At 38.2% G+C, this 27,336-nt stretch overlaps 1 protein-coding gene and 1 long non-coding RNA gene across 4 annotated transcripts in view; one reads left to right on the top strand and one right to left on the bottom strand.

Annotated features, from left to right (window-relative positions):
* Positions 1 to 687, bottom strand: part of LOC146544491 (uncharacterized) — a 9,269-nt gene extending 8,582 nt beyond the window's left edge. The window contains exon 1 of the long non-coding RNA XR_014883153.1: positions 576 to 687. This is a non-coding gene — a long non-coding RNA (uncharacterized LOC146544491). The remainder of the gene's footprint in view (positions 1 to 575) is intronic.
* Positions 18 to 27,336, top strand: CWH43 (cell wall biogenesis 43 C-terminal homolog). Of its 3 annotated transcripts, none has more exons than XM_085223160.1 (16): positions 18 to 168; positions 900 to 1,091; positions 4,559 to 4,679; positions 4,830 to 4,984; positions 6,187 to 6,388; positions 7,647 to 7,735; positions 9,217 to 9,471; positions 13,032 to 13,157; positions 14,407 to 14,486; positions 15,147 to 15,252; positions 16,289 to 16,424; positions 17,933 to 18,082; positions 19,582 to 19,726; positions 20,319 to 20,380; positions 21,423 to 21,578; positions 23,054 to 27,336. In XM_085223160.1, the coding sequence occupies exons 1-16, from the start codon at positions 126 to 128 to the stop codon at positions 23,142 to 23,144; spliced, it is 2,109 nt and encodes a 702-aa protein (XP_085079286.1). In that variant the 5' UTR covers positions 18 to 125; the 3' UTR covers positions 23,145 to 27,336. The 3 variants fall into 3 exon arrangements, with proteins under 3 accessions (XP_085079286.1, XP_085079287.1, XP_085079288.1); XM_085223162.1 differs by lacking the exon at positions 18 to 168 and adding an exon at positions 305 to 665; XM_085223161.1 differs by lacking the exon at positions 13,032 to 13,157.

Below are 27,336 nucleotides of genomic sequence, written 5' to 3'. Positions count from 1 at the left end.
CGGCCGCGCGCTCCGCCAGGTGGCGCTGCGGTGCCCGCTCGGCGGCGGCCGCGTGCCGGGCGAGGCGGGGCGTCCTGCCGGCGCTCGGACGAAAGGGACGAAGCTGCGGGCAGCGCGGCGGGGCGATGGATCCCCTGTGGAGGGCCGTTCTCTCGGAGAGCCTCCTCGGTGGGTGGCGGCGGGGCCGGGGGGCGGTTAACGGCTCCTCGGAGCCGGGGGAGGGGACGGCACCGTCTCGGGAGCGGCCGGCTCCCGTCGCGTGCCCCAAGAGAGAAGGCGCGGCGATCGCACCGGGGCCGTCGAGCCCTCGCCCCGAGGTCCGTTGCGGAAGCCGCCCGCAGCGGCAGCGCTGAGCGGTCGGCAGAGCTCCGCGCCTGTGGCTGGCGGCGGGCTCGGCGCACCTCTTACAAAGCGTACGGAAAGTCGCAGCGCCGTGCCGCGCGCCTCTGCGTGCGGAGCCAATGAGCCCTCAGGCTGGGGGTCGGTGCCCGACCTGCGCGCGGAGCGAGGTGTCAGAGCGCACATCGGCCTCCGGCCCGGCACCGAGGAGCCCCGGATCGTAGCGGGTTACTTACTGGGGTGTTTGTTCCCTCTGCGAGCTGACCTTTCCCTGGGCTGGGCGATCCTCGCTCGTGGCCGAAGCAGCGGCTGCTGCCATCGCACGGGTAAAGAGCTGTTTTCTTATCCTGTTTCGCGGGAAGATGTGTTATTTTAACTTGAAATGCAAATACTTCTGTAAAGAAATGCTTTCTTTGAAGGTAACTACAGCCTGCTGTTACCTGAACTACTTTCAAAATTTAGTATTCTGCACGTAGAGGTATAACGTGGTACCATACATAGTATGGTATAAAACCATACTGTGTGTGATATGTATTTCTCTTCTTTTCCTTCTTTTTTAGGCTACATTTCTTGGTCTCTCTACCATGCCCTGCCACCGATGATCTATTACTTCCCTCTGCAGACGCTGGCACTTACGGGCTTAGAAGTTCTTGCAGTTGCCTTCTTGTCTCCCATATTCCTGATAATTGGCCCTTGTTGGAGGCTGGCTAACAACAAGTACATCCTTGCTCTTCTGAGACTGACTGTGGTTGGTAAGCACGCACTGCTGTGAGTTACAGATTTCTTCCCCCTCCGTTCTTATCAAAGCATAAGAATAAACATTGTGAATTTCCTCAAGACTCCAATGACTGTGGAATGATGCAGGAATAAGAAATTCTTCCTCTCTCAAACTCATGCATTATTTTTCTCTAAGTATGTTCAGAGGAATATTCTTTGCATCCATTGTGGTAGTTTTTAATGAGTACTGCATAATTAAATGCAATCTCATTTCACCTTCTGGTTTTAGAAACTTTAAATTAGTACAAATGCCCAATAGCAGAAAGGTTTTCAGTATTGCACAGAAATCAGTAAAACAAATGCTTTTCTTTTTTCTGTATAGCATTTCTTTCTAACAAGATAGATTTGGGGGTATTATTAACTTAATCTGCCATAAATTAAGTGTTCTTTTTAGTAGATCTACTTTTGAAATTCTGAAATATGACTTTTTTCTTCATTGTGTGTATCTGTATGCATGCATTGTATTGCTGGGGTTATAGGCTCACCCTGGGTGAGAAGTGACTCACACATTCTGTCAGTTGCACAAGAAAAGGGCTTGACCATAAATTCAGAATAGAATTTCTCACTACCCATCCCATGTGTTCCACCCTAAGCCAAGATGTGCTGGGTTCCCTTTCATTCTTCAGCAAACCAGTGCGAGTTTTAGTTCTTCTTGATTTTCTGGAAGTTTGCTGGCAGGCAGGTTATTACTGATGAGTTTGCAGCACCTGTATGAAGTCAGAGGAGATGAGGGTATCCATCCTCCATAGAGGGAGAGTGCTGCTGATAGATGGTTTCCTGTCTCTTGCTTGCAGTTCCAGGCTCCTTATTTATCAGCCTAGGAGGATAACAAGAGGATCACTTTCCTCTCTTTATTGGTAGAAAACAGACGAGGATGATCTTATTTACTCTGTTTGCATTTTTTATTTTTTATTTTTTCAAGAATCCTTGTTTTACCTCTAGAACTGAATGCGGCTTATTGGTGTCATGATTTCAAGTGAAGTGGAGTTCTTCTATTTTTCTGCTCTTTCTGTCCATCCATTCTAATACTTTTTAAAAAGCTTTTCAGTGAGTGGAGTGTTGCACTTTACCTTTCTGCAGCACTCCTCAGTGCATTGCTTTTTATGAGACTTGCTTTTAGAGAGTAGAAATGAGCAAGCACTTCAAATTGCACCCTGTGTTCCTTCTTATATCATATTAATACACAATTTGCTGTGTTTATTGAAGATCAGTCATTTGGATCATCTTGTTACATTTACTAGCTCACTTTGCCAGAAGAGATGGAAATTGCTGAAGTGTGTGTAGTTCTTGTTCCGCTAACTAAAAAGAGCGGTGGTGGACCTGTTGTGCTCTGTAAAGTCTGTTGGTTTATACCTGTTTACTCACAACAATCCTGAAGGTGTTAACTATGAATGAAAAGCTAGCACCTTCAGTAATAAGGTGGGGAAAGGATGCTCACAGGAGGAGGGCTCCAGAGCTTGAGGAGGCTGAGGCTGTAAGAATCCTCAGACAGGGTATCCTGAGCATTGCTGTACACAGGTGAGGCCTCCCCTTCATTCCTGCCTAGGTTATCAGTGATTGTGTCTCCTGCTACTTCCACTTCCTAATTTTGTACCTCCTTGGCTACTGCACACTGTGTTCTCTGCCAGTTCTGATGTACTGTACTCACCTTTCAGTGCTCTTCAGCAAACATCCACATTTGGGGAAGATGTGAAAGGACACTGCTCACCTTCTTTGTTCCTAGCAAAGAGTTCAGCATCAAGTGGTGATTTTTCTCTTGTCAGCCAAGGTTCTCAAACACCTTTAAGTTATCCAAATACACTTGCACAGGCAGCTCTGGGGTTTAGGAATATCTGCATCGATTCTTTACTTGGTTTTCATCATTTGTATTTTAAATTATTTCTGTCCTACCATAATGTGCTTCTTTCTCTCTTGTCCTTGACTCATTTTGCCTTCTTTCTGTCTTTATGACTAGGCACTTCTTGCTGCTTTCTCTTTGTTTTGTTTGTTTGTTTTTTACATCTCAGAAAGACCCCATGCATGCTGCAACCTATTCTACTGGAAATAGCTGGCCTTGAATTTCAGTGTTAAATAAATAAATTTGGGAAGCTCTTCGTGCTTAGCTAAACTCAGAATATTTAAAACTTTTTAAAATTTGTTTCTAAAAAAAAAAAAAAAGACCTTCCCTTCTCCTTCATTATTGTTCACTTGCTTTTTTTTATCCTGCCAGGAAGCTTTATTTTCTCTGAAGCTTTTGTTTTGATTTCCATATCTTTTCATGTTACTTTGTGTTCTCTTAAAAAAAGAAAACAAAAAAAAAAAACAACCCTTCTGGCAGTGCACTTGTGAGTCTTTGTCTTCAGACAACACATATAGTAGATTTACATGTTGGTTAGATATTTACATTTTGGGTGTATTTGCTCAGCAGCCAAAGGTGTGTCTAATGTAAACAGGCAAACCCACAGTAGCTCTCACCTGACTAGCACAAATGATGAAAGATTTGCAGAATTCAGCATTCAGCAAGAAATCTGTGTGCATTGTATGTGCAACCTGTGCTAAAGTCTGTGCACAAACATCATTCACTACAGTCAGTGATTTCATTTTGCCATCTTTGTGTCTTTTGCTGTAAGCAAAATGGGCAAATAGGCAGTACCAGGATCAGCAATTCATTTCTACCCTTCCTTGCTTAAAGTTGAAGAGATCTTAACTCAGGCTGACTTAGCAAAGGGCTGCCAGCAAGCAGTGTTTCTTCTTCCTGTTTGTCACTAGTGCTGGGTCACAATTTGCTACACAGACTGAAGTTACATGAAAGCATGGACTGACCCATAGTCACTTGAACAGTAAACCTGCTACTTAAAACTGATCATAAAAATGAGGTTTCTGTGCCTTGAGAAATGGAAGACAAGTGCAGTGTCTATTCTGATAAGTGGAGGAGTTGGACTTTTCAATAACAAGATGGAACAGGCTATTGGTGACTGGAGGAAGACGCTGGACCAAAGCAGGTCTTGTTTGCACCCAGTAAGACCAGTTGCCTTCTAATCCTTGTGCAATGCATTGTGACTGCTTTTTTTTATAAAAAAAAAAAACCCTCAACTTTTACGATTTTTGATTCAACCAAGTGCACAGTTCTGAAATGCCTGTATGTTTAGATACTTTATTTACATTTTATTTATGAAATCAATAACGACAGGTATTTAAACTAAGGCAATTACTGCAGTCTTGGATAATGTCTTTGTATTTTATTCTTTTTTTTTTTTCCTGAAAATGCTAACTGTGGCAATATCATATATCCCCAGTCCCTGTCCAAACCTTTTTAGCTTATTTAAAAATACGTAGTGTTGTGTTTGCAGATGAATGGCATAGCCATTCAAATTACAGATAAGATTGAACTAATGCACAGGAAATCCTCATTACCAGTTCCCTGTTGCCCACTAAAGCAACCTCTGCATGTGTTTGTTTGTAGGGAGCTTAGCATCATACCAGGCTCCAAATGCTTCCATTAGACTGTTCATCTTGGCTGCTGGTGTTTCATCCTCATTGCTGGTCCAAACAGTAACATGGTGGTCAGGAAACAGTTTGCAAAGGTATTTTTTTTTATACTGATAGAATTATGAGAGACATCTCGCTATTTTAAAATACGTATCTATGGTTTTGTTTTCTGAGGGAGAAAACAAGATTGTTTTTTTTTTTTCCCCTTTTCAAATGTGTCAGTGATCTAAAAATGATTCTTGCAGGTTCATCAGGATATGGGGCTTCATTCTAGGCAAGATGATGCTCCTCATTCTTCGAATCTGGTATACATCACTGAACCCAGTGTGGAGCTCACAAGCTGCCAATACTGTCATGCTGACAATTGGTTTAGTAGCAGCAGTGGAGCGAATTTATTCAGGTAAATATATTGTAGCAAAGAAAGCAGTTATGAAGACATCCTAAGGTATACCTGTCTATGTGTAAGTATTACAGACTTTATAAACCCTGGGGTACTTTCATTTTCTCAAAACAAGACAATCTATTTATAAACCCTGCAAGCTGTAGTATGTTGGACGTACCTACTAATTGCAGTATCGATAATGCAGCAGAAAAATAAAGAAATAACATAGCTCATTAAAACCAGAATGGATTATCCTTTCCGTGGCAGAAAACATGTGGTGTTACTGTTATTTTCCTAATTCAATCTGCTCTTTCAGCTTTTTCTGTCAGTACAAATTTTTTGACAGAGAAGGGAAATGAGATAAAGCTAAGGAACAGCTGATGTGGCAAAGCAGACAAAAGGAGTTGGAAAAATGGGCGAATTGTCTTGGTCAAAATTCCAGTAAGTTGTTGGAACATCTGGGTGGAGTGCATGGCGATCGGTGCTGGCAAATGGTAATCATGCTTCAAAAGTGTGAAGGGAGTATCACCAAGGACAGTGAGGCTGGCTTGGTTAGCGAGGGCAGTTTATGTTAAATCCTTAGAAGTTCCTTCTCAGTATAACATGAATGAATTAATTGAAAGATAAAACCTTGTCTGTGTGCAAGTGGACAAGTTTCCGTTGTGTGTTTGTGTTGTGTTTTCTGACTTAAGCTATGCCTTGTCCTTCATAATGACTTAAAAGGGAATCTACTGCAGGAAATGAGGACTGGACTCTCTTTTCTTCCTATGTGAGAAAGAAATATGTCGATGCAATTAAAGGCACTCCTTTATCCTCAAATAAGTGAGGAAAAAGGAGAAGAGAAGCAAGGAGTTTTCCTGGCTTCTTTGGAAGTGTCAGGTTGTGTTCTTATCAGAGTTTAGAGTTTCAGACAACAGAATCCTCTGAACAAATTCCAAGAACTTTTCTGCTGCTTTTCAAAGCCTCTTCAATGTTTTACATTCCAATAATCCTATGGGCAGGTCGCTATTTTTGTACTTTTAAGACCAATGGCTTTTCCTGGTAGACCTAGGAATTTTACTAGGGATTTCTGTCTTACCAGTTTTCATGAGCAATTAGACAAGTTAGCTTTTGTGGCTGTTTAATTTGTTCTGGTAGTTTTGTAATCTTGGCTGTTTCTTAATAATCCTTTTTGTTCCTGTTTGACACATTGCTCAGTTACATTCCTATTCTTATTCTAGCCGAAGGCGAGAGGAAGCGAGGAGCAAACACTACTGGTAACACAGTTAGGGAGACTGTCTCGCAGCCTAATTGGCTTTTGTCAGGAGTTGCTTTTGGCAGCCTCATGTTCCTCACCGTTTGGATATTTGGGGAGGTCTCGCTAATTTCTAGATGGGCAGTAAATGGACATCCACATACAGGTCCAGATCCTAATCCATATGGGTAAGTGCCTGTGGTTGGTTGGTTTGCTTTTCTGTTTCGTTCAAATAATTAAAAACAATAATAAAAAACCAGTGTCACAGTGAAAATTGAAACATTTGTTCAACTTCACTTATTTCTGCCAAAAGGAAGGGAACAGACATGTTACATTACTTAGTGTGTTACTGGAAGGAGCTTGGTTACTAGAATGAGGCTGATGGTATAAATGTTTGTGTAGAATAAACTGGGTAAAAGATGCTTCTCACAGAGAGCTTAAGAATTGGGATCAAGTAGTACTGATTTGTTTTCTCATATTTCCAAGCATTGCATCTATACAAATAAATCCTATTTTTTTTTCTGTTCAAAAATGATTTTTACATCCATAATAATAACACCTGATCAGCAAGACTGCAGAATTACTTTAAAATTAGGACTGAAGTTGAAGTGCTTATGAATGAGATGCATCTATAAAAGACAGTAAATGAATCTAGCAGTTGATTTCATCAAGCAGGTAATAGGAAATTGTATACTTTGGGAGACTGCTTGCTTTTTCTTTCTCTTATTATTAAGCATCTATGTGCAATATTAAAGGATATGCTTCTGTAGAGATTTTAGGTGTTAAGAATTTAGTCTTGTGCTGTTAACTGCTCACCTGAGTTCCAAAATCTAGAAAGAGTGGATTAGTTACTCTGATAGCCACTTACGTGTAGCTGTAGGTGAGTTAGTTAATAATTTAGAATTAGCACTTAGAGTTACTCAAAATTGTTAGCAATTTTAGATGCTACATTGTCCCTATTTAATTTCATTGAATCATGCAATATCCTGAGTGGGAAGGGACCTGCAGGGATCACCGAGCCCAGCTCCTGGCTCCACATGGGACCACCTAAAATTCAGACCTTATGTCTGAAAGTGTTGTTCAAATGCTACTTGAACTCCTTCAGGGTTTGTGCTGTGACCACTGCCCTGGGGAGCCTCTCTGAAGTGACCAGAATACTTCTTTTTAGGATAGCTTCAGTGACAGGCTTGTGCTGCTGAACACAGCTCATTTTATACACTGTGTTGAACAGCTGTTATTTTCAGCTGGATTTTTTTTTTTTGCATTCAGTAAAGGGGAGAAAGCGTAGTAGGGTGATACTTTACACTGAGGTCAAACACTCTTTAAAATAAAAGGATTATAAAATAACTACCAACCATCCTTACTTCTATGTCTAAAAGTTTATTTCTCAATGCCAGATGTTTATAAAATGAAATGTATAATTTCTTTTTCCTTTTTTCTTATTAGTGGTACAGTTCTGTTGGGTCTGGCTCATGGACTGATGCTTTCGTTTTGGAGTTGGTCCTCTGTTGCCAGTTTTGCCTGGTTTCTTATAGGTAGGAGCAAGTTTGGAGCAGAATTTTTGTTTTTATTACCTTTAGTTATGCCTTTGGATCCTACATCCCATTTGAGAAAAGTGAATCGTTAATCAGAGCTACTTTATAACTGGCTTTAGCGTGTGCGTGTCTGACCAGTTGACTAAGAGTTACAGGCCAAATCTCCACATAATTGCAGAGCAGCATTGTGCTCTTCAGAATCCCTCGTTGAAGTTCTGTTCCCATGAGCAGCATTTCAGTTCTCATCATCAGCATTGTGCAAGGCTACAGCTAAGGTTATGTGGCTGAGGTGACACAAGCCCTTGGATTCTGCAGGAGGCACAATAACTTGTAATGTGATGAGAAGTTCACCTAGAGGCAAGGTTACGGCTCTCCTTAGTTGCCAAGATTTCTTGGCAATAAAATAATAACGCAAAAGCTGTTCTGCTGAGGCAATGCATTTGTGAATCAGTCTGTGTACAGTGAGTCTGGTGGGAAAAGGGGTCTGAGTGGATCTGCACATCCATTTTCAGAGAGAAATTATAGATGTGCCATAAAAGCCATGGAGCAAGCCATAGAGGAGATAAAAAATTGTTCTGTAATTTTCTCACAGAGAGGTGTTTTTTCCATACTTTATCAGCATGGATAGGTGCAGCTTGGTTTAGGTTGTAGACGCATCTAAGAGAAATTGACTGGCATAAATGCTGTTTTTTAAAAAAAAAAAAACTGCTTCTTTTTGGTCTTAGCTAGTTGCTTGTGGATCATTTTCATCAGGAAGACAAGGCAGCACTTTCCACAAACGTTTAATAAGTGGGACCTCAAAATATGGAAACCAAAGGACGTGGTTTTTTATTACCTTCTCTTTTGGAGCATTGAAGAGCCAATGCTTTCAAGTTACTCTTCACAGTTGTGAAGACAGGAAATTTTATGTGAACTGAGTTTCTCCTAGAACTACTGCTCTTCAGAAGCCAAAATAAAGTAACAAATACCAGGACAGTCTCAGCAAAAGCACAAGAGTTGGCAATGCTTAAATTGTCATTTGCCCTAATAATTAACCTCTTGGTGCAGGTGTTTTAAGAAATGTGTGTTCAGACTGTAATGTATGAGACTTTTTTTTTGATGTAAGCACATCAAAGTTGGTAAACATATAACAAGCAGACCTATAAGCATCTTAAACTACATAATCTGTTGTTATGCATAAACTGCATAATAACTGTTGTGCTGGAAGAGCTTTGTGTAAGAAAGGCAGTTCGGGTTTGGCTCTTTATATTGTCTCTCTGCAGTCTTTTTGCTGCACTCTTTCAGATCAGTAAGCAACTTGTAAGAGAATGAGATGTTGAGAAAACTAGACAATAACCATCCTTCTAGTGGTACCATGACTGCAAAGCACAGTTACGTTTCCCAGGATTTTTTTTTTTCCTCCTGGTAAGAATGTTCCAAAGAAGAGGGCAGACAACATAGCTGACTGTGACTGACTTTGTTTTTTTTCTTTCCCTTCACAGGCATAGCATCTTCAGCTGGTCTCCTTTACTTACACACTTGGAGTGCTGCTGTTGCAGGCAACATTCTTGCTGTCTTTACTATGTGTGTGTGGCCTCAACTGGCTGGACGCTTTGTTGGGTGTCTGCATCCTGGAAAAGCCATGAGTACAGCCATGTTCACCTATGTTCTTGAATTATTCTTCTGTGTGTGGTGTACAGCTTATAAATTTGTACCCGGAGGAGTTTATGCTAGAGAGAGCTCCCATCTTCTTTTAGGTATGTGTATGACTGTGAACAAATATTAATATGCTTGTTTCAGCCTCAATCAGATTTTTAAAATATATATAATGTATAGGGTTTTTTTTTCCAAAAGCTCTGCAGTAAGAGTTCCTATGAGAAAGTTAGTGAAACATGGAAAAAATCTACTTGTTTCTTTACTGTCGACATAGTTTAAAATGTGGGCAGAAAATGGAATGTAGTTGAGAAAATGAAAAGGTGGATAAATAAGCCCGATAAATAAGTACATGAGAAAAAAAGCTGTTAATCAGTCATACCAAAAATACGGTTGCACTGCAATCCAGGGTATGACTGCATCTGTGTGCTAGCTAGCTTTGATAGTGTTTTGGTATCTCAGGTAATAATGTGCTTGCTGGGGACTTGGTGGTATAGGAAGGCTATTAAGTCTTTCTGGGACTGTAACATAATTCAGCACATTATTTAGTTCTGCTCTGAGGACCAAAGTGCAGCATCCTGCTCATCTAGCTAGTCTGCACTTGAGACCTGAGCTTCATTTCCACATAGTTGTACATTACGCTTTGTGGACATACCAGCATGTTTTGAGGAATGTTGATAAGCCTGCAGTGTCAGAAATAGGCGTACAAGCAGAAGAGGGATGGGGGAAGAAAATAAATTGTCAGATATTTGCCAGTGAGGAAGAACTGAGGTGAGCAAATATAAAGGGTTTAGCAAAATGATCCATTGATTGAGTGGGGAGGTGGAAATGAAACCAACCCTTTCTAGTTTTGTCTCTGAAATAATTTTCTTAGTAGGTATTAATGTGTTTCAATAGTATATTTAACTAATAACACTTAAGCAGTGCTAAACATTAACTTGGGCTAATTGTGTGGTGCATATGAAAATGTGACACATTATCCCATGTTGTCTTTCAAAAGGATTAATGAATGCCATGCTTGACTTGCTGCTTCAGTGGTTTCAAACTTCAGAAATGCCTTTCAGCCACTTTCCTCCAGTCTAGTTTCTTAGTTTGTATATAGAGCTTTATATATTTCAGCAATCACTCAGGGTTTTGCTTTGTTATATTTTGACGAGAGTTCCATTACACTTACTGTAGTTTGCTTTGTTCTGTAAGCAATCCAAGGGACCTCTAGAAATTGTTACCTCAGTTCGTTTAGTTTTATTTTTTGGAGTTATAGGAAGAAAGCATGTGATAGGGAAGTATTAAATGCTTTTTTGGGGTAATGCTTTGAGAAAAGAAAAGCTATTATATAAAATCCCTGTCTATCGCTTCCTTTGAAATGCTCTTGTGATTGATTCATCTGGCAGGATCATTGAACAGAAACACAGAGATGATCATAACTTTCTCTCTGGAAAAAAGGAACTTGTGAACTTAACCTATGTCAGGTGATAGCACTACATGAGCTTATTCAATGTGAGAATGCAATTTTTGGCTTTCTGAATGGAATGCCATTCCATTGCTTATCAAAGACATACAAATTGTATTATGAGGCTATGTATTTATTGCTGTGCTTCCTTTACAGCCTGGCTTTCTGGCAAACTATTCTTTTTTATTCTGGTTTCTTCCAGGTGCAAGTGCTATTTCTTGCTTTCTCCTCCTATCCAATATCCTGCCTTTCTCTTGCCGTGTTTTGGGTAGGGAACAGCACTGGGGAAAGTGACAATGAAAGTAAGATCATTATATTCAAAAAACTTCTGTGCTACTTCACTGTGATGTAACATAATGCTAGAGGGTCAAATCTCTGGTTAATGGCTTTGAAGTATGCTCCCTTTCAGAAAAGTTTTGTGTGTACCCACTTCTGCATTACACTACACCCATCTTCCTTGTTTGCCAGCTTTTACACCTAATGTAGCATGTAGGGCCTATAAGAAAATTATGAGTAACAGTTATTTTATCTTCACCTATAACTCTGAAATAAAACATGAATTCTGCAGTTAATTAACTACGACACAAAGATACTGAAGATGTGCTTCCACCAGCAGAACTCTTACCCTGTTCATTATGCTCCCACATTTTCTTTGCAGATAATGGGACACTTCAGCTCCTAAGGGATGAGATAAGAGCTTGTTATTTTAATCTGCACTACCTATCCACAGGAAAACATATTGCAGCAGTTACTTCTCATCCTGCTGCAGTCTGCTTACACTGTTTCTGAACTATTGTTGAGCAATTGCTCTTGCAGTTCCTATATAGAAACATGTTAATTGTATCTTGGTGATAAAGCAGTTCATTTGCAGATTTAACAGACATCTAAAATCAACAGTGTAATTTTTCATCAAGCTCGTATGTTAAGAATCCGTAATATGTGAATGTAACTTAATTGCTCTTGTTCAGGTTAATTCTGGTAAGCTTTGATAGCACTGAGCTGATGTGAGAGTTGTAGCTGTCAGTGGGAGCCTGGTAGTATTTAGCATACAGAATCCACCCTGTACAAGCCTTTTTGACCCTACAACCATACTGCAGTGCTACAAAGATCAGCCTTGGCTTGAGTGTGCTTGGGGAGCTATGGAAGTAGATGTTAGGATACACAGAAGTGGAGAGGTCTGAAATTGCTCCAGATCAAGGATTAATCCAGATCAAAGGATTAAAATCGTTGTTTTATGTTCATCCCTGCTGATGCATGAACAGAGGAAGGGAAAACGTGGCTTTGAACAAATATTTCATTGACTGATAGAATGTTCTACAGTGGTACCCAGCAGTACCAGTTGAATTAAAATATCTCTCTGTTTCCATAGTGAATAATGAGACAGGTTCTGAAGCTTGTAGTTTGTACCCAGTGCAGTCTAATGCTGAGGATCAAAATGTTATCTGGTGATGTTGTGATCTTGCAAGGGAAGAATGAGAATAGTTCTCAGCTGCATCAGTGTCAGCAGCCTCTCCTGAAAAACCCCCAAATGATTTGTGTTTTGGAACTCACTGTAGTAAAGACAGAGTTCATAATATGAAAGGGGCTTGGCTAGGTATTTTTGTTAGCTTTCAGTCTGTTCTTACCTATCAGCAGGCTTACTAGGTTTGCAGCATGCTGTCTGTCTCTCAGGTCCCATTTGTTTGTTCACCCCTCTGATTCACATGTATTAAAGCTTAGATGCAGCTTATTTGAAAAGATACCAAACAAATATTATAGTTTTGAGCTTCATGATCTTTGTCATTATTTTTGTGTGGAATGTGTATTCAGTGGAGTCTCAAATCATCTTTTGGCTTTGAATTCTCACTGCAGTACTACTGTTTTGAAATAATTATTTTGAAATACTTATCAGTGTCGTGCTTAATGTCACAAACTGATTTTAAAGGGAGCAATGTCTGTGTCATCAATGTAAATTAAAACTACAAGACCTTGCAGGCGTAGGTGAGGTGACTACTCTGACAATAAGTAGCATATTCTCCTTTAATTAATCTCATGTTGCCTGCATCACTGCATTTGCTATGGAATTTTTCTGTTTGTGTCTGACTGAATTGTCTTCGTTGTTGGATTTGTAAGTTTGAATGTCACACAGTAGCTGCAAGTTTACTAATGATGCATTTATGAGCAATGTTTAATAAGTTAGAGCTCTACAAAAAAGCTAATAGCCTGTTTTTACAGGGTTTATTATGTTATGCATTGGGCTAGACTTTCTAACAGGATCCAAGAAAGATCTGAACTCCATCTTTGAAGTGAAAAGCAAGCAAAAGTCATTTTTTAAAATGAGTACAAAATACATTAAACTACGTAAGTATAATTTTACTTCATCTCTTCCATGACTCTGAGATGCTATCTGAGGACAAAGCATAATGTAGTGCAATGTTTTGCTCAGATGTTCCGGAAGTGTTTTTGGTGCTAGTCCTGGAGCCAGGTCTGTAGTTGGTATTGCCAGTATTGCCCTAGCTCCAGTTTTGATTAAGATATATACTAACCTAGGAGCTGATTCACTATGATTATGGTGGTGAGAGAGGCTATGCTATCTCTTAGAATATATTAAATGATGACCAAAAAAACCAAATGGGGACAAACGAAAATGTAAACAAGGACTTGTCATCATTTGTGGTTTCATTTTGGTACGTGAGAAGGAGGTCTCTCTGTATCTAATTACATGTAATTATTTTCATGCAAGCTTTCTGGAAAAAACTTATGTAAGATTTACACAAATTTTATTGTGGAAGATGATGTCAGAAGAAAGAATGTACTCCTGATGTTAGCAAATGTTAAGCAACTTCATATTCCGTAAGATGCGAAGATGCGTACAGGATCAGATGAGAGATAATACAAGTCTGAGCATGTGAGGAAGGACTTACAATTGATTACCAAAGTCGGTGTAGATTGTGGATGCCACTGTATAAATGAAATAACCACAGAAGGATTTGATCATCAAATTACAATGTGCCAAGCCCTGACAACTTGTAAGTGTTCATTGTGGATATCTGGAAGGCTATGTGAGCTCTGAAATTGCGTTCTGTGAAGTTGCAGTACTTTTCCAAGCAGCTGTCAATATGTGCACTTAAACAAGGACTACTCTGAAAGTCAGGCAGGGATCACATCTTTTTGACATCTGTAGTCTAGAAGTAAACTAAATTTTCTTCCACACATTATGTTAATGCAAAATAAAGATTGCATGTTACAAATGCATATCTGGAGCATGGAGAGGAAGTTTACGTTATATTCTTACTTACGTGTTGTAACTTATTCTTCAGTAAGTATACTTTTTACGTAAATATTACAAGGAATATTACAAGGAATGTTGGTGTATGTGTCTGCTCAGCCTGTTCTCTTTTGGAGCATGGGAGTGCATCCGTATGCATACAGATATTAAATACACAACTTTGAAACGGTGTTATTCCTGGCAAATGTGGAAATATAAATACGTCAATTCCCCATTGTGTGTGTAGCAGACCTTAGAATGGCAGTATACCCAATTCTGTTTAACAGCAGTAGCATTATTTCCTGCTTTAAAAGCAGCTTTTCTGTGTTTCTCTGTTTCAAGTATTGTGGCTGTTTGTTGGTGTTGGCTTGCTAGGATTGGGTCTGCGTTATAGAACTTACCAGAAGAAGTTGGGCCGAGGGGTGAGTAGTGTGTATGTGAAAGTGGCAATTTTCAAATATACAGTGAAATGTGCACCTGATAACTCAGACTTAAGTCTTTATATCAGTACATACATAAATCTATGACTTGATTACTCCTACAAATTTAAACTTCTGATGCAAGTGGTTGCAGTTATGACTTTAAACTTGCTTTCTTTTGATAACATCCTGACATAGTCATCTGAAACTTGCTCTTGGCGTGTTTCTCTGGTCTGTGAATTTTATCCTAGGAAGAACACTGATGGCAAATGCAGGAAAAGATGCAGAAAAAATGAGAACTGAGTAGGAAGTATGTGTGTGCATATACAGTTGGCTTTCTTTTTGGAACTTGTTGAGAGGTGTAGTACAAAAAATAGGTAGTTACTCTTAGATAAAAATATTCTTTGTCTTTTTCATGTTCATGTATTTACTATTGCTGTTGCAAATTTATTTGAACTACAGTGACTTTTTGCCTCTAGATAATAGTGCTGATTCTTCTAAAAATACCTAAAGACTTTGTGATTCTGACAGCTTTATTAGGAAAACATATTGGTTAAATTTTCTCCACTGGGTGTCTTTCACAGCACTGTGTATATCTGATGTTGTTGAATGCGAAGGTATAGTATGTAGGATGTGACTTTTTTTTTCTGTCTTGTTTTTGAGGTTCCAAAAAGAGATTTCTCTGCTATGATTTGGCCTTTTAGATTTGCATATGACAATGAAGGGTGGTCCAATTTGGAGGGATCCGCTATGTTACTTAATCAGACAGGTAACTTTTTTCCCTACTTAATTTATATTTGAGAGGCTTCATATGGAGAAAGAGAGAGAGAAATAGGAATGTCTACTAAGTCTTTTCTTGCTTTAACATAAGGTCTGTTGTCTTTTCTGGAATTTGTGAGCTGTTCCAGTACAATCACTTCAGTTAAAAATCCATTTGCAGAGATATTTTTCCTTAGATGTTAAAGGTTTTTGTTTGGAGGAAATAATGTTTGTGATCATCAATATCATTTTTTCCTCTTAAATTGCTGAAAAGTCGCTTATCTATAGAAAAAGCCTTTGCATGAATGAAATAATAAATAACTTTCCTTTGAGTGTGGGCGGGCCTTTCCTAGCTGCTACTTCCCTTAGGAACCAGGTAGCTCTTCCTGTTTGTTGTGGCCAAAACTGCAGGAGGATTTGTTATGTGACAAAATTACTCCTCAACATGCAAACGTAGTAGGCTTATGGTGCCCTGGAAAGGGGAGGTTTCTGTGGGAAATGGGGCTGGGAACCCTTATATCACTATGCTTGTTGGCGGATGCAAATAGCTGTAAGCGAATGAATTACTTGGACAGCAGCAGCCTGCTTCCTCTTGCATAAGACCCTTTGGAGAGGAGTTGGATTTGGCAGATGAGGTAAGTGCAGATGTACTGTGTAGCAAGCTCACGTTGATTAAGTTGAAAGCACTAGACGTGATGCTGTGTTATTAATCTGTGTACACAATGAATGCCTTATGCTTTTGAAATACATCACATTATGTATGCACAAGCCAGATGTACAACACAGTCTAATGTGTATCTGCCCATGTGGCAGGGAGGAGCTACGACACCCAGGCATGAGTATGTCTCCATAAGAGGCTTTGGAGCCTGTGGTGACCAAAAGTTTGGGCATCAGTTTGTTACCAGTGTCGGACTGACCCTGATTGACTCCTGAAGGACTTGTGTCCGTCCATGTATAATCAAAAGTAAAATAATGTTCTGTGTTCTGTAAATCATATAAATCATGTTTACAAATCACAATTACTAATTCTTCCTTTCCCATTTTAGGTGCAGATTTTATCACTATTCTGGAAAGTGATGCCTCTAAACCATTCATTGGGAACAATGATCCAACAATGTGGCTAGGAGAAAGACTAGGATTTTACACAGATTTTGGTCCAAGTACGAGGGATCACACTTGGGGGTGAGTCATCTTTACATTCACGGGGAAAGTAAATAAGTGGAAATACTCTACTGAAATACAGACAAAGAATGATTTGAATAATTATGACAACAGTTGCTTGCTGGAGCTTGACTTCAAGAGCATGTGCTGATTCACTAGCATTACAAAGCAATGCAGATGAAGTTGTCTCTTTGTTAACAGCAACCCATTCTTGATGCCTGTACCTGCAAGCTACTTCAGTATTGGTGATGCAGAGAATGGCATCCTGCCCCTTAATGTACAGATTTGGAAATATGACATTTCAAATAATAAATCGGATTGGCCTTTCTCATTGACAGCTTTAGATTTCAGACTTAAAAATGTGATGATAGTTGGAAAATGTAACTAGAAATTAGTTAATAGTAATTAGAAATGTTGAGTTTATTAAACTCAGGTTGGGTTGCACAGTTGGGAAATGAGCACATGTCTATTTGGTCAGAACTTTTTGTGTCTATTTTTATGTTAATGCTTGAACAATTCCAGCTGGATGTCTTTGAACATCTTTGCAGTCTGAAAAATAGTGTCTTATGATGTGTGCTTCTTTGTTAGTTTTTGTTTCAATGAGATTTACGGATCTGTATGGCAGATGGAACTTCTAGTGTTGCTGCAATGGTTATTTAAATTTCCTTGTATGTGCGGGGAATTCAGAAACTCTTTTTCTTTCAAAGCTTGTACCTTTAAATGATGCAAAATGGGACAGAACAGGTAACTGAAACTTTCTTCATTGCCTATTTTGAAAAACCTGATGCAAAATAGCTTTAAGGTTGATTCTAATCAGAAGCTGAAAGAATGAGAAATCTCCTGCTTTAAAGATGTATTTCCACCTGCTTCTGTTTTTAAATAAAATGCTTTTAAATTCCTGGTAATATAAAACTATCTTGTTTTGCCTGGGAATGTAAATTTTGAAGGGCTTCAAAGTAAGAATTCATCTATGTGATAGATTTACCTATCAGAAGACCACCATTCTTTTGTAGATGGATGTGTGTCCTTGGGTTATTGACAGTCTGGGCTTGAATATGTGTTCCTCTGAGATACCAAAGCAACGTTCCTTTCTGCTCCATTTACAGTTCATCTATAAAGATGTCTGGGCTTATATTTATATTATATATATTTTATTATATATATATATATATATATATATATATATATATATATATATATATATATATATTATATATATTTTATTTATTTTATTTATTTATATTATATATATATTTTTTTTTCTTTCTGCATTATTTATAAACTACTCATACCTTTGTTACCAGTTTTGGATTGTGAATGAATTCAGTGAACATCTTTAGACTCATGCTTAAGTAATGTTTTAGAGGAAAAAACACTGAAGTTCAGAAATATCCACTAGAAATGGTGTAAATTCTGATCTGATACTTGAGTTTAGGGACCATTAGACTTCTGGTCACATTTATCTGCTTTGTTCAGATTAGCAATGCTTGCAAACTAGAAAGTTTAACTCTTTCCATCTTTTCATATAGGATTATGGCACTGTCAAGATATCCAATTGTAAAATCTACCCATCACCTTCTCCCTTCTCCAGAGGGAGAGATTGCACCTGCCATCTCTATGACTGTCAACTTCACGGGGAGACTGGTTGATTTTGTTGTTGCACACTTTGGAAATGAAGAGTGTGTATTCTTTTTTGAATGTGGTGAATATTAATGAGGAATATTTTTGTGATGCTCTATGCAGTTGCTCTTTTTATTTATGGCAATATCTAAGATTGTTTCTGCTATTTCCTTAATATTTGTTTTAATTTTTGAAAACATAAATTTGTGAATTGGATACAAACTATACGGCACAAAGAAGCTGCTCAGAAAGCAGTAGGAGCTCCCATTGTCCCATATTGAGTTTCTTCCCTTTCCCCGTTGTAGAAGCTGTGCTGCAAGCGTGTTTACAGGTTTCCCTTTTACTAAGCACGTATGTCAGAAACTGCTCCCGATCTGGTTTCAAAATTCCGTTCTATGTCTCACATAAATGATTGCCCCTCTTAGAAACTGTGAAAGTAGAAGAAAACAGCTCTTCCCCACAGAGACCTAAGATAAAGATGAAGAGGAAAATAGGGGGAGACGCATGGAAAACAAGTACAAATTAGATTGTGTTTTGAGATTAGTGAATTTTATAATTAACGGCAGGCACAACTGCTTTTTTCCATCTATTAATGCTGATTAGGATGGTACAAACTAAGAGACTGGGCAACTGGGGACTTTTAAAGACTGTTTCTATAATGGTGTCCTTTGAAAGAACCCATCTTGAGAGGTGTATTTCTAGAAGGAGCTGTTGAGTGAGCTGGCAACTTTTTATATATCTAGGTCAGACTGCTATTTAAATAGTCTTTATCTTCTCTCTGTCTGCTCCTTCTCCCTAATGCATTTGCTCCAGTCAGAATTACTACTAGTCAGAAAGCAGGATTTCAATTCCTATCTTATTTTGGGATTACAAATTCTAAAATCAATGGTCTGGAGCCCAGTCTACCAAGTGTTTAAAGCGATTAATTTGAAGAATCAGTGAAAGGGAAGTGCCTTGGATATTATTACAAGGACAAGGGCTGCTTTCCAAGGCAGTATTTTACCAGGCTGTACTTACACTATTACTTTTGGTCATGTTGGAACTATTGCGTAAATCTGTTTAAAAAGGTGGAGAATACTTGGCAAATATTCTAAATGCTCATGGGATGACATAGGTCTTAAATTACATTTCATAAACCATGTGACCCAGACTTTAAGACTACTTTTTGCTATGATTTGTCCATCGTAAGACTAAAAGGTTTTGTTGGCATGTCAAGTCCCTATTATACGCCAGGCAGTCTGCAGTAGCGCAATTAAATTTTAAGTACAGGCAGAGACAAAGCCTCAGATAACCAGAAGCAATTACACTCGCATTGCCTAGTAATGAGATAGGTATTAAAACCAAAACTTCTGGTTTAGAAATCTGTTGTTCATTTAATGATTGGGAAGAGAACCCTGATTACATCTACCACTACCCCTGTGGCTTTTATTCAACGTAGTGACCATTTTGCTGAGGAATAAATAAAAAGGCATCAGCCTCATTTCTGTTTTACTGTCATATAGCAGAAAGAATCTGAGCTAAAATAAATGTATATTAAATTATTTTCTACTTCTTTCAGAGAGGACTTGGACAGAAAACTTCAGGCTATAGCTGTTTCAAAGTTGCTGAAGAAAAGCTCTAAGCAAGTTGTATTTTTAGGATATATCACTTCAGCTCCTGGATCCAGAGATTATACTGAATTAATAGAAAATGGAAATGTCCAGGTAATGTAAAAACAGTGCTTCCTTTAACAGTTAGAGATAATATGTATTTGAAATATTAAATTCAGGATTGTAAATGGGTAACTTAGACATATAAAGATATACGTACATTTTCAGAGTCTTCCGCTACGTAATGAAATGTGTAGAGTAGATGGAGTAAATGAGGCAATGTACATTGGTTGTCACAAGGGAAATGCCAAAGAGTTAGCAAAAGAACAAATTGCAATGAGGGTTTTCAAGACTGAGAAGAGAGGCCCAGAGTATTTGTTAAACCTCCATCCCCGTAGATATTAAATGTGGCTGTGGAATCACTGAGCAACGTGCTCATAGTACTTTGTGTATGGGGTTTAAAGTGAGTGAGCTCCAAAGGCCCCTTCTAATGATAAATTGTATGATTATTTTGTTTAAAATTTGAGTTTTGCAATTTGTCAGAAAGACAGTGTTTTTTTTCCCCTTTCTACTTTGTAGTCATGTCTTAAGCAAAGCATTTATCTGCAGCAGGTTTATACACTTGTTACATTGGTTCTGTTACTGATTTGAAGCCTAGCCATAAGGAAAGCTTGCCTTGTTTTTTTTTTTCCCCTCTTGCTCATAGGATATTGACAGTACAGATCATGACAGGTGGTGTAGCTATATTATGTATCGTGGAATAATAAGGTATGTTAAAGAAGGGGTATGTTAAATTCAACTTGACAAAAAATTTTACACTTTTCTGTAGCTAATTGTGTGAGATTCTTACATTCCTTAACAGATGTGTATGAGCAGTTAAGTATGTAATGAAGTAATGCGAAACATCAAACTCGAGAAGAGTTGGTGTATTTCTAAATATAATTAGCAAAGGCAGTGTTAGGAGTTTCATCCTTCTATGTCAAAAACCATCAGATCTAATCTGTTTTGTTAATATAAGACACTTTTTTCCAGGATCCCAGCTCTGGCTTTGCAGCTTCATTCTAAAATGTGAAGGCTAAGCCCTAATTTGTATGTGACACAGAAGATATAAATTATAAACTACAATTATAGGGTATATTCAAATAAAATGCTGACCTAATCCAGCCAAGCTTTATGCTGGATTTAGTGGAAATTTTAACAGTGTAAAGCCCATGCTGAAGTACTTTCCTCCGCCTGGGATGTATGCACTCCATATTTTGTAATACCAAATTGCTCATAAATCATCCTCTTGCTGATGTTTGTACCTGAATGAAATTCAGCTTATTCCAAAATAACTGCATATTCTGCTGTGGTAAGAAAAGCATACCCAATAAACTAGATACCTGTCATAAGTAACTGCACTGAGTAGAAATACCCCACCATTTGCAATCTCATTTTTCTAGTTACTCATGCCACTGATACCTGAGTTCCCTTTTTGAATTTCAGAATCTCTTCAGTGACACTGGTGAGCTTATAGCAGTATGCATATGCTAAAACTGTAACTTTAAACTGAAATTAAGTTTCTAGAACTGGGATTTATTTTTGTTGTCACGCACTGGTTCATGTCTCGTTTTTTCTGCTTGTGACATTGAGTAATGATGCTCATATTCACAGTGCACTTCAAGATTTTTAAGGTGACGGTCAGAGAAATGAAAAACTGTATTGCTAGGTTAAATAATATCTCCTGGGAGGAAAAAAAAGACATAAATTAAGAGTGTGATGAAGCTGCCTTAAGTTATTTCTTCAAGCTAACTCTTCTTGTATCTGATAGGTTGGGCTATGCCCGCATATCTCACGCTGGTTTAAGTGACTCAGAAGTCCAAATGGCCAAATTTAGAATCCCAGATGACTTAGATAACTATGTTGACAATGACAGAGTTGTCATTGATCCCAGCCAAGTTCCTGAGGACATCCATTTCAATCCCAGGTCAGTATATCTTATAAAAAAAATTAAGATGATATACATGATGTCTAGGAAAAAGCTAGTTCTTAAGGTGGTCAGTACCAAATCAAACAGAAGGTAAGGAGGCAGTATATTCTGAATTCTGATTCCACTTTTTTCCACTGACTTGGCATGTGCCTTGGGAAAATCAGCCTGCCGTGTTGCACCATAAATTGAAGGTAATGGTTATTTCACCCAGATGATTAACCTCTGAGATTATTTGATAAGGATGTTTGCCAAGTGATGTGGTAATTCATTTTATAGATGGCAAATCTCTTATGTTTTTCAGCACTCTGAGGATCAGGATCTCAATACATGATTATGTAGAATACAAAATATAATATCTGTGTTAAATGCTCTTTGTATAAGTATTTTAAAATACATTATGTAACTTGAGCAAATGTCAAGTAGGATATCTGATGCAATTCGTTATGTGTCAGGAGATAAAAAGTACGAGACTTTAACACGAGAAATTATTTCTTGATTGCTGTTTCTTTCTTTTTTTTTTCTTTTGGCATTGCATGGCCAGGAGAAATATGCAGAAGGGTGTTTATTTTAGATTGAGTATCTGTGGAGAATCATGAGGTTTGAGAAATGTCTTGCCACAAAGGAAAAATTTCCAGCAATGCCAAACTTACTAAGTTAATTTCTAATTTACACAGTATAGAATACATATGGAGATATGTATTTTATATACACCTACAGTTAAAGTTACTTTTTTGTTTACATCTCAATCACTGGCTTCCTGTCTAAGCAGAGATTTGCTTACATGAAACTTGCCCAAGGTTAGAATTACGATTTCAGACTTTTTAAATTGATTTCAGTTGAGACTTTTTTTTTGTCTGGTTCCTTTGACTGCCTATAAGCAGGAAAAAAAAAAAGAAAAAAAAATAGCATTTAGGAATTGGTTTAGCTTTTTCTCATTAATTGCACTTCTTTTGAAGTGTATTGCAACTATTTCTGTTATTCAGCACCATGTTTTACTTTTGCAAATCTATCTGCCTCGTAGGCAATAATAAAAATCTTGAGGCTTAAACAGAATGTGAAAAAGTTTTGACGTAATTTTTGAAAGATCTGCAATATTAACAATAGAGCTCAGTATTTTTTATACAGTGGAGGGTGAAATGATATCCCAACTGAAGTCAGTGGGGAAAAACTTAAAGAGCATAGGATTTTACTGGATAAAAGTATGCCTCACCGTGGTCAGCTGGTGTTCCATTTATAGAGTGCCCATGGCATTAATCCAATCAGTGTAATTAAATGGCTCCATCCTCAAAGACCTCTAAGTAGGTAGCTGACTTAGGTTATGATTTATATGTAAGCTGGATAGAAGCCTGTTTCTGAAATCAACTGTCTAGAACATTAAGAAGAAATATTAACTATACTATAGAAGCATATGATTTAATTGCATGAATTACATTTTGTTGTAATGTTTTTGCCTTATGGAATATTTTTCTCAGGTTTGGATCTTATAAAGATGGACATAATTATGATGAGAGTATTCACCATTTTCATATGAGCACCCCTAAATATTTTAAACAAACACATTAGAGTAAGAAAATAATGTATCATGGTGACCAGCAAGAAAGGTTTGTTGTTTGATACTGAACTGGCCAAAAAGAATACACTGCTTAAGGATGAGGAGCCCCATGCTGTGTAACACTGTGAACATCCGTGTAATAGTTGGTGACTCTCTGATTTATCATTGTTGTGAGAGGGAAGTTGCATATATTTTGATATACTGGAATCCTCTTGAGCCAGGTATCTGTTTTGTATACATGAAAGCAAAAATGGAACTTGCTTTGGCAATAATTTACTCAATTTTATTAAACATATCATATGTTGTACTGTTTCAGAGTTTAATGGATCTATCCTTTTCTTCAGTGTTAAGATATGACCCCTTTCCTCTCTTGATAGTTCCTTGGAACAGTCATAAGCAAGGAGGTGCAGCAAACTTCCACACTTTTTTTGGTGACAAAGCAAAATAATGTGGGATTGAAGGAAATCTTTTGATACATGCTGCACTTTGTAGTTCTGTTGCTATTACAATAACAAACTTGGCTGCCTTTTTTTTTCCCAAAACAGAAATAAGACTATTTTTAATTATGAAACATGCAGGAACTGTTTGAATGTATGCACGTTTTTCAGTTCTATCTTCTTTCATTCCACATTATATTCTTAAAAAAAAAAAATACAGTTTTAGGACAATTTGCAGATGACTGATACAGTATTGGTGAAAACTGTTATTCTTACAGACTTTAACAAGAGGTTAGACACTGCAGTGTTTTTACAAAGTGCATGAGGTACCTCTGAATAGCTATTGTTCTATGACATTTGTGTGAACACAGCATGGAAGTTTGTTTTTTTTTCTTCAATCATGCTTACCATAATGCAGTTCCTGTGAAGGGAGAAAAGTTGGTTGCAATTTCTATTCCCTGTGCTTACAGTAGTTTTCATCTGCAAGTGCTAGCAGCCTGTCTCTTCTCACAGCCTTCATCGGGTACTGACACCAACATTGCACAGTAGTACAGAGTATGCTCATTTCTCTGCAGCATGCTCTGATGCTAGCTCTGACTCACGTCCAGACACAGGTTTGCCTTTCCACAGCATGTACAAAACATAACGTTAGCTTGCCACATCACTTGTTATTTTCCATAGTCTGACTCTACAGATACCTTGTAATATGAACAGTTTATTCATGTGAGATGAAGGACATAGTATTCATAAAAGCTTGAAACTTACTTTTTTTAACAACTAAAAACAGAATCAGGGCATTTTTCATAAAGTCAGACTCCAAAGCTTGACTTGTAGTAACAGATCAGACTATATGTCTTCTCTGTGTGTAATAGTCAAAGTCTGTGTACGTACTTGAATGGCTTTTCTTGGGATTTAGAGACGTTTTCCCCATTAGAAATCTTCATATAGACATGCATAAAACCTCAGGTTTAAATACTCTATTCCTTTGAGTAGCTCATGCAATGTAACGCTGGTACTTTTGTACCTCACAATGTCTAAATATCATGCTGTATGCAAATGTGATGTGTATCAGTTATACATTAACAGCTGGATTATTATCTCAGAATGACTAAGAGAAACAGTGACCGTGAGCTGTATAGTGCTGCTACTCTGCAGTTAGAATTTGGAAGGTAAACTACACTTGATTTGTCCTTGAAACTTTGCGTTGTTCTAATCCCCTTCATCTGATTAGTTTAGAAAAATGTGGAACACATTTCCTAGTTGCAATCAATGCTTCAAACTATGAAAGAAATGTGCTAGAACAGGTCCTGCTGCAGGGGCATGTGACTGATCCTGCTGTTTTCTAATCATACTTCTTTCATCTCAGCTTTCATAAGGTATTATGTTATGAAATAGAACATATGTGGGTGTCTTTGACTGTACCTTCAGAGATAGCATGGAAAGATAAAATGTATAAAATAATCATGTTTTATTTTCTAAACACTTGATTTTTTTTTCTTTTTTTTTTTTCCTGTCAGCAAAAGGTCTAGGAGCAGGTTGTCCAAGGAGGTTGTGGATGCCCCATCCCTGGAGGCATTCAGGGCTAGGCTGGATGTGGCTCTGGGCAGCCTGGTCTGGTGGTTGGTGACCCTGCACATAGCAGGGGTACTGAAACTAGATGGTCATTGTGGTCCTTCTCAACCCAGGCCTTTCTATGGTTTCCAAATAGTATATTTGGTATTTCTAATTCCATCCTACCTGATATTCTTGTGTAGGTTTAAGTTTCTAGGGATATAAAGGAAGAGACATTTTGTCAGAAGCCTAACAGTCTTTACCTCAGAATAAGAAAGAGGGTCTCTAACATGTGAGAGAGAAAATTCTGAGTGTAATTGTCCTGGATTCTTCAGCAGGGTGGAGGCTCCAGACTCCTGTTATGTACATTTCCACTTTGGGCCCCTGAGTTGGGTATTAATATGTGTACAGCAAGCTCAGCTTCAGAAGCAGTAGTCCAGGGATTGTGACAGAGTACCCTGAGACCTGGGAGATCAGCTCATAACTCTTGGGCTAGGAAGGATCTGAAATTTCTATTTCCTATTTTCAGGGGCGTTGCAGCTACAAGCTTAGTAAGACAAAGTTGGGAGCACCCTGCAGTTTTCAGCTGGACTTGTTAGTAAAACAAATGAGTTTGGTTCTGCTATAGTGGGCAGGTGCAGCTCACTGAAACAGGATGCAGAAAACATTCAGGCCCTCTTAAAGGAAGAGGGTGGTCGCAGACAGAGGTGCTGCTTAATTTGAGGTACCTCCAGGGTTTAGGCAGAAATTCAGAGCTGTTCTCTGAATCTTGGCTGCTTAAACATTCTAATTACTAGTTAAGCAGATCATTTTAAGAATCTCAAACTGAAGTTGAAGGAAACTAGAAATCCAATTTAAGGATTTAAATACGAGGCACTGACTGCCCTGAAGAAATGAATATTACGTTTGTTTGCGTGGTGTAACAGGAGAGCCCTTAGGGTCAAAGTCATACATCTGTAAGGTAAGTAGCAAGGAGCATAGTATGATTTCATGGGACATAGCAGCTAATGTGAGCCGAGTTACTTGAGGAGTGTCTTGAAAGCAGTTACATAATCTGCAGCTGCTGTTTTCTGCCACCTGAGGTCCTCTTTTATCCCTGATCAGTAGTGTTCTGCTGACAGAGTACGGTATGTACAAGAATAACACACAGTTGAAATGCTTCGTTGCAGTTTTGAACATGAAATTTTTTTTCAGAAGCATTATGTAAACCTGTTTGTATTAAGTTGGATATCAATTACTTTTTCATATCTGTGAATGATTTAGAACTGTGATGCTGGGTTTCTTGATTGACAATTTCTCGTCTCTTACAATGCCCTATAATGTGCTTTGTTGATACTTAATTTGCTTTGTTAACGTTTAGCAAGTTCAGCTATGTTAATGTTTTTATTTTCAATGCAGTTCTCTTCCTCTCTCTGACTTGAAAAACATGTAGTGATTTGTGATTGTGGTGCCTGAAATGAGCCTTCAAGTCTATTTCTAAGTAAGGCAAGGTGAACACAGGTATTTGGGAGATAATGACTTGAGCAGTTTTGGGTTTGATAACCCTTGGAGAAGAAGAAAACCAAGAGTTGCTTTTTTTCTCTCTACACATTTGCCAGTATTTTTCACAATCCACTGTGTTTTTTCATGTGATTACCATTTAAAAACTGTTAAAAAAAAAAAAAGCAACACAAACATAGAAAGGTAAATAACAGTCTTCTTCAGGAAAAAAAAAAGTGCACTTTCTCTTTGTGAAGGCATTTGAAAGTGAATGCAGTTTTAAATTTGACCTAGCAGCATGTAAATTGGTAGATGCATTTCCTGTCCCTCTCCAGTTCTTGGTTAAATATGGTTAAGTATTCCTCTTTTGGGTGTTGATGAGAACATTTGCATGCATGGATGGAGAGCTGTATCAAGATATTGAAGATGCTGATCTGGTGGTAAAAACAAACCAAAACAACCAGACAACCTCTTTTGTGGGACGAGGCAGTCTTGTTCTTTGATCTACCAGTTGCATGCTACCTAACTGTGCAAGTAGTTGTATTGACACAAAAGATGCTGGGAGGATTAAGAATTAGAATTAAGAGGAACTGCTTTAAACTGTCTCTGTCCTTGGGAGAATGCTGGATGAATCATGACATAATTGGTGTGCTTTATGTAAAGTACTTCTGTTTTGTAAACTCAGATGTAAAGAAATGAGACAGATTTGGAAATAAATATGGGCTTGCTGACGTAA

The sequence above is a fragment of the Meleagris gallopavo genome, chromosome 4 (genome assembly GCF_905368555.1).
Source record: "Meleagris gallopavo chromosome 4, MGAL_WU_HG_1.1, whole genome shotgun sequence".
Taxonomy (NCBI): domain Eukaryota; kingdom Metazoa; phylum Chordata; class Aves; order Galliformes; family Phasianidae; genus Meleagris; species Meleagris gallopavo.
The sequence above is the reverse complement of the archived record's forward strand: the minus strand, read 5'-3'. Positions and strand labels throughout refer to the sequence as shown.